The sequence below is a fragment of the Rutilus rutilus genome, assembly GCF_951802725.1.
Source record: "Rutilus rutilus genome assembly, chromosome: 11".
Classification (NCBI taxonomy): domain Eukaryota; kingdom Metazoa; phylum Chordata; class Actinopteri; order Cypriniformes; family Leuciscidae; genus Rutilus; species Rutilus rutilus.
Window position 1 is genome coordinate 31,736,660 of NC_140216.1, and position 7,626 is coordinate 31,744,285.

Sequence of the window (7,626 nt, forward strand, 5' to 3'; positions counted from 1 at the left end):
TGAAACTTCACATACACACTCTGGGGACATCAGAGACTTATTTTACATCTTGTGAAAAGGGGCATAATACGGGACCTTTAAGGGATGTTGTTTTCTAGTTGAGTTTTTTGACACATGCAAGACATAAGAATCCCTGACAATTGATAGCAGTTAATGCAAAATACACATAAAATGACAGTAGTTTGTGATAACAATAAATATTGGTGGTATTCATGGGTCTCCCGACATAATAGTAAGATGTCCCTACAGTCTTTGCCCAAATCTTTGCCAATAAAACGTGCAGCCCTGTCAGAAGCAATCCGTGAATGAAATAAATGTATTTTATTTTCCAACAATTATTCTCGGATTTAGCTTACGTGATTCACGTGGGTTATAGCCTACTTTTACGGTCGAAAAATACGGAAATCCCTATAAATGCGGGAAAAAAGCACATCCCTGGTTTCTACATTTTTTTATGACAAACATTTGCCCGAAACACATTTAAAAACTATTAATTAAAAGTCAACTCAAGTCTGGATCCATTTAGTCATTTAGCAGATCCAATATTAGATAGGGATTATGCAGTACAATGTACAAGTATAATAGAAAACTAGGTTTGCTTTTGTGGCCATTGTGGTCACACACACAGCCACGCAAAAGTAGGCTACAGCTGCAGGTAAGGCTTGTCATAAAACAGAAACAATCGTAAAGGTGAGGCATGTAATTTGTATGCCATTTGTCACAGATGGAACAGGAGTCAGACAGGTGGTAAGTGAAATGTAGCTTTATTAACAGAAACACGGAACCAGATGGAGATATGGTGAGTATGCAAGCAGATCATAATCCGACAGGAACTAACTAAATCCGACAGGAACTAACTAAAGAATAATCAGAGTCTCTGTTTCAGATGGCGGCTGGAAGATTTCAGGAAGAGGGCTGAAGAGTGAGGAAGGCAGACGGAGCTTCGGATGTAGACGGAAGGCGGATGAATCTCAGGTGAGTAGCGGGTAAGTAGCGTAAGAGAGTCTGTGTGTCTTGTAGAGACCAGACTCACATTTCTCCAGTTCCAGGTACAACTTATGAGCTCTCAGTTTCTCCAGAACTAGAGTGATGTGGCGCTTATGCTCTGAGAGAGAAGAGGAGTAGATGAGAATGTCGTCTATATAGACAACCACGAATCTGTTGAGATACTCCCGGAAGACTTCATTCATGTAACCCTGGAAGACTGCTGGAGCGTTGGATAATCCGAAGGGCATGACCCTATACTCATAATGACCTGAGGGCGTGACGAATGCCGTCTTCCATTCATCACCCCGACAAATACGAATCAAGTTATACGCACTGCGTAGATCCAACTTGGAAAAGATGCGGGAGCTCCAGAGCTGCTGGGACCAGAGGAAGGGGATAACTAAACTTCACAATTTGAGAGTTGAGATGTGGATAGCCTATGCACGGCCTCAAGCCTCCGTCCTTCTTAGCCACGAAAAAGAAGCTGAAAGCGGCAGGGGACATAGATGGACGAATGAACTGCTGCTGAAGAGCTTCCTCCACATACTCCTCCATGGCCTTCTGCTCCAGGATGGACAGAGGATAAACGCGGCCTTTAGGTTGTTGTATAATATCAAGAAAATGCAATTACCTGCCTCCTTGTTTATTGTAGATGCCTTTTTGTTACACATATTTATATTGGATATGTATTGGATGGCCAATGTATTGGATATAATGCATTGCATTCAATGTTGTTATTTATTTTGTTTGTAAAAGATGGCTTATATTGTTTTGGCATAGATGTACAGTAATTGGTTATGTATGTATATGTGACTGTGCCAACCCATGTTGAGAGGAGCAGAAAATTGTGATTATGTGTGTGCGCTAGAGGACTCCTAGAACTTTAAATGAACTCAGCCATCTTAGTTGAGTTTAGGAAGGATAAATTTAAAATAAATTTAATTGATTACAAAATCTGCCTACTGTGACTTAGATTTGTGATGCTGGAAGACTTCTAATGAGAACATACCACAGAGGAGTCTTCTGACCAAATTGTAAGTACCTTTTGAATGCTTATGGTTTAGGTCAGATTAGACTTTCTTTACCTTACCTGAGAATAATAAATAAATAGGTAAAAGGTGTTAAGAATAAACTACACACCGTAAAACAGTGTGTTAATCAGGAAACACAAGTCTTTGCACATTCTTTTGTCTTCTCATGACCTTATAGGCCGTGAATGAAATAAATGTATTTTATTTCCCAACATTTTTTTCTCAGATTTACGTGATTCACGTAGGTCATACTTTTACGGTTGGAAAATATGGAAATCCCTATAAATGTCTCTAAAAAAATGTATGACAAACAATCAGTGTTGGGAGTAACGCGTTACAAAAGTAATTAATTACTGTAATGCATTGCTTTTTGCTGTAACGCGGTAATGTAAGGCATTACAGGGGGGAAAAATGTAATATTTTACTCGGTACAAATGCCAGTAACGCGCGTTACAAGCAGTTAACCTGGAATAAAGTGGTAGTTTTTTTTTCCTTCATACAAATTCGCCAAAATCACCGCGAGATCAGCAGAGGAGAAACGTCCGCGCAAAATGTTTCACTCCGTTTCCATGGCAACTCTGCGCCGCGGCCGCTCCAGTGTTTGAAAAATAGACAGTATGGGTTTGAAAGCGACATGAATGTTCAAAGTTCACGCGCACGGCCATTGATTAAACCACGTCAAAATCATGCAGCATTTACAAACATCTAGAATTAGAACATTACTTAAATAAAAATCTCATTAATATTACATTATACATTTAAAACTGATTTTGGAGATCTATGACTCGTTCATAGACCAAATGGCCTATGCCCACACTACTGCAGTCACTGCAATAATAATTAAAATAAAATAAAAATATTTGGCTTAGTTATTATTCATTAGTTATTTTTATTTTTGCTAAAGTTTAAGCCTAAAGTTTGCCCCGGGCTTAAAGTAAAACGATTTCTGTACCATGCGTCCATGCAAAGTACCATGGTAATATTTGAGGTACCAAGGTTATATCTGAGGTAGTATGTACCATGGTAATATGTACGGCAGAATGTACCATGGTTATATCTGAGGTACTAGGGCATGTACCATGGTAAATCTGAGGTACCATACTATGTACCATAGTAACATACTGTACAGTATAGTACTTCAGATATTATCATGGTACCATGATAATATCTGAAGTACTATAAAGTATGTACCATAGTTATATCTGAGGTACTATGGTATGTACCATGGTAGGTACCATGGTAAATCTGAGGTACCATACTATGTACCATAGTAACATCTACAGTACCATGCAATGTACCATGGTACCATGATAATATCTGAAGTACTATATAGTACCATGGTTATATGTAAGGTACCATGGTACTACCATAGTACTACTATGGTATACCATGGTACTACTATGGTATACCATGTTATGTACTATAGTACATCATAGTAAAATTTCTTATGGGTCCAAGCTCAGTCGGATACCACATCACCTTCTACTGGATGTGTAATGAGCTAATTGAGCATCATAAGCTACATTTAGATTGCCAAATCCATATTTGCAGTTATTTGGGTGAGAGTAACTTAAAAGTAATGCAATAGTAGTGTAATGCCTTACATTTTAAATACAGTAATATTGTAATGTAACGAATTACTTTGAAATGACAGTAACAAGTAATAAATAACGCATTACAGTTTCGAAGTAACTTGCCCAACACTGCAAACAATAGCCTGAAACACATTTAAAAACTACAGTTATAATAAAAATTACTCAAGTCTGGATACAACATTACATGGGGATTATGCAGCTCAATGTATAACCAAGTATAATGTAAAAGTAGGTTTGCTTTTGTGGCCATTGTGGTCACACACACACAGCCATGCAAATTACAACTGCAGGTAATGCTTGTCATAAAACAGAAACAATCTTAAAGGTGAGGCATGTAATTTGCTGTTTTTAATATATTATCAGCCAAATGTTATACATATTGTGGGAGCTTTTTGAATAAATCAAAAATCAGTTCAGCTACTCCCTAGTGATGTTGAAACAGATATTTGTAGAAACAGAAGTTATTTTTAAGGAAAATTTATTTTAGCTAAGCAGTAACCTTTTCACTATTGATTGACCTTTCAGGGCCACCAATAAATTCATAAAGTAAAGCAGATTCATGACAACATAGGCTTGATAAGTAGTAATAATAAATATGTGCAGTAGGAAATTGTGCACAACTCTCAATTAAAGGGATAATTCACCCAAATATGAAAATTCTGTCACTTACTCAACCTTATAAGACTTTCGTTCATCTTTGGACACAAATGAAGATATTTTAAAATGAAATCTAAGAGATTTCTGTTTCCCCATTTGCCATCTACATAACTACCACTTTAACGCTTCAAAAAGTTCATAAAGACATCGTAAAACTAATCCATATGAATTGAGGTTTAGTCCACATTTTCTAAAGAGAGACAATCGCTTTAAATAATAGATTATGTTTAGGCTTTTATTCACATATAAACATTGATCAGCGAACATATACAGAAGCTCAACCGTACTTGCTTGATGTGCGAGAACAAACTTCATTGGTTCTTGTGGAAGCTCAAACGTGTCTTATTGATTCTCGCACGTCAAGCGAACATGCTTGAGCCTCTGTTTACCATAACGGATGTGTGAGTTGATGAATGTTTTTATGTGAATAAAAGCCTAAATTAAATCTGTTCATCATATAACGTGATTGTCTCTTCAGAAAATGTGGACTAAACTGCTCAAATCATTTGGATTAGTTTTACGACCTCTTTGCAAACATTTTGAAGTGTCAAAGTGGTAGTTGCGTAGTCTGTCAATGGAGGGACAGAAAGCTCTCAGATTTCACCAAAAAGATCTTCATTTGTGTTCAGAAGATGAAAAACAACCTTACGGGTTTGGAACGACACAAAGGTGAGTAAATGATGACAGAATATTCTTTTTTTTGTTGTTGATCTAACCCTTTAAGGCAGAGATTAAGCACAGTAATAGTCTGACCCACAGAATAGTCTACAATGAATGCAGAAGCAGCACAAATGATATCGACACCATCGGATCTGGGGTGCATCTCTCAGAGATCTTCAGACTGTGTCCATGCTACAGAATTCCGGTGGTTTTGGGGTCAGTGGGATTGGACAGTGGGCAGAGGACGTCTGAAGAGCAAGATATGTGGTTCTATAAAGAAAAGAAGTCAAAATCATGAACACACAGTGAAACAGTAATATCTGAGCATGTTCTTGATACCTACTACACACACACACACATACCAGGCTGATGGATCATGTAATGCACCCATCCTTGACTCTGCTGAACCCCCAGGTTCCTCCATTCTGTCTCCGACATGAGATGGGTCTTGGGAACTCTTTTAGCAATATCCTTAGGAAGCATGACATGCCTAAAATGAATGGAAAACAACATATTACACTTTACCCTCATTATGTCTGTAGATGTCATTTTAATAGCACAGTAAAGTAGTACTTGCATATCATGTTTATACTTTTACTAAACTTATGAAAACTAATTTTCAACTGTTGTCTAACGTTTCATTTCTTCTAATTTTTGGCTAAGCACTGGAACACTATTGTTATTATTATTTGTACATGTAGCCTACATCACTGTGGTCTCTGGAACACTGGAAACATAACAGCAGAAAACAATAATTGTAAACGGTACAGATGGACTGAATATTTGCCTACCTGTACTCGAATTTCTCGTCGTCATATTTGTCAGAGTAATAAATCTGCTTGTGGGACATGGCGTGATGTTGTTTCTGGATAATAAACAGATGGAATAACTGACATGTCGTAAACTTTACATCGTGTATGTGCAGTCAACTAATTCTTTTTAAAATTAAAGGACAACAGTAGATACCAGTTTTATTTCTCAATAAATGTAGAGATTTTATTCAAACAGGAATCAGATTTTTCCTACAGTGCTGCTAGCCACTCTAGCTAATGAACGCAACAGCAAATCCAACATTTATCATGGACTATTATATTCATAACACTTACTGTTTCTTCTTTCTTGAAAATGTAATAATTTTGGCGTTTACTTCATCAAATTATACTTTCGTTTGAGCGTGAAAGCTATTTTTTTCAAAACTTACGTTTCACTCACTGGCGCTTGAACTTCCCTCTCAGCGAATTCGAATCCCGCCCATAAGCGTTCGAATGTTTACAAGTCATTTCTTATTGGTCAAGATGTAAAGACGTCACTAAGACGTCCGTCAGTGATTACGTTTCGCAAATAAAAGTCTCTATGGTCGCGTTCAGTTTTCTGGCTAAATTTACTTGATTTCATTGTTGGAAATGTCGATGAAAATTTTAAATTACTGTGGAAAGATGTTCTACTAGGTATTATTGTAAAATCCAAAGATAAACAAACCCCGCACTTATTTTATTATTTTTTGTTTTTAAAACAAAATTTAAATTTAGATTTTCATTTAAAATTTGAAGTGAAGCATTACATTTAGTCAATACTGCCCTCGAAAAAAAAAGCTATTAGAATTGTACAAGCATGTACACTCTTTAAACTAAAGTATTCATATAATACTGTTTATACCTCCCCCTAGCATTTGAAATATATTGTATTCTATGTGTATACAATACAATATTGTTTGTTTTGATATTTATTCACTACAAATAAAAATAATAATAACAATAACCCTAAAAACCTAAAACCCTGATTCTGACCTCTTGATTTATTTATTTTTCCTTATACCATTTTTTATTGTACATATTTGCTATTTCTTTATACAGTTGCTATAACGACAACCAAAAATAAATATATAATTCCGAATTAAAGAATGCTGGAAGAGGTAATGTGCCAGTGATTGTGCATGCCGTCAATGATCTCTAGATGGCAGTAAAACCTAGTCTATGAAAACATCAGACAAGATAAATTTAGCTCTGTTTATTGCTGCTATTCGAGTAATTGCTTTTGCTGTATATATTTATGCATTTCAATGCACTTGGTCCCAAGATTGGAAATAATAAGATTTTGGGATTTTTCACCAAATAACAGGACTGGCGATTTACAAATTAAAAATGTATGTTATTATGTATAATGTACCCATGAATTTGAATCTGTCTATTTACACAGGAGTCAAACATATTCATAATAACGATTACAATAACAGTTTGACTGTCTTTCATATTGGTTGCCAATCTATTGATTAAATAGTTGATTATTATCTGAGATGTCTGTAAATGCAATAATATTTTGTGGATAATGTATGAAATGGCAACAACATTTTTAAAGCATATAGGAAAAGAAACTGGGCTGTTTTCTATTCAACAATAATACTATACTATATGGATACTATGATAAACATGAAGCCTCTGCGCTTTGGGGGATGAAAAAACGCAATCCTTCTAATAAAGGCCTAAACCAAATCAACCTAAAGACAGTGAAACATGAGATCCTGGAAGGATGTAAATACACATCGTCTATACATCAATAAAATGCGATTATAATGTTCATGATTTTCCTTGAGTTTAATATAAAAAGCTAAATCTCACCAGACCTATTTATGCAAACATACCAATATAACCAAAGAAGACCGAAAATAATTTTCCTGTCCATTATTATCAATGTTATCT

The 7,626-nt window shown here is 35.8% G+C and overlaps 1 protein-coding gene across 2 annotated transcripts; it reads right to left on the bottom strand.

Annotated features, from left to right (window-relative positions):
- Positions 1-3,932: 3,932 nt before the first annotated feature.
- Positions 3,933-6,215, bottom strand: cks1b (CDC28 protein kinase regulatory subunit 1B). Of its 2 annotated transcripts, none has more exons than XM_084422569.1 (4): positions 6,132-6,215; positions 5,722-5,795; positions 5,293-5,420; positions 3,933-5,200 (listed from the first exon to the last, which is right to left on the bottom strand). In XM_084422569.1, exons 2-4 carry the CDS (start codon positions 5,778-5,780, stop codon positions 5,148-5,150), a joined length of 240 nt encoding a protein of 79 aa, XP_084278695.1. In that variant the 5' UTR covers positions 5,781-5,795; positions 6,132-6,215; the 3' UTR covers positions 3,933-5,147. The 2 variants fall into 2 exon arrangements, with proteins under 2 accessions (XP_084278695.1, XP_084278696.1); XM_084422570.1 differs by having other exon boundaries at positions 6,037-6,158.
- Between the last annotated feature and the right edge of the window lie 1,411 nt (positions 6,216-7,626).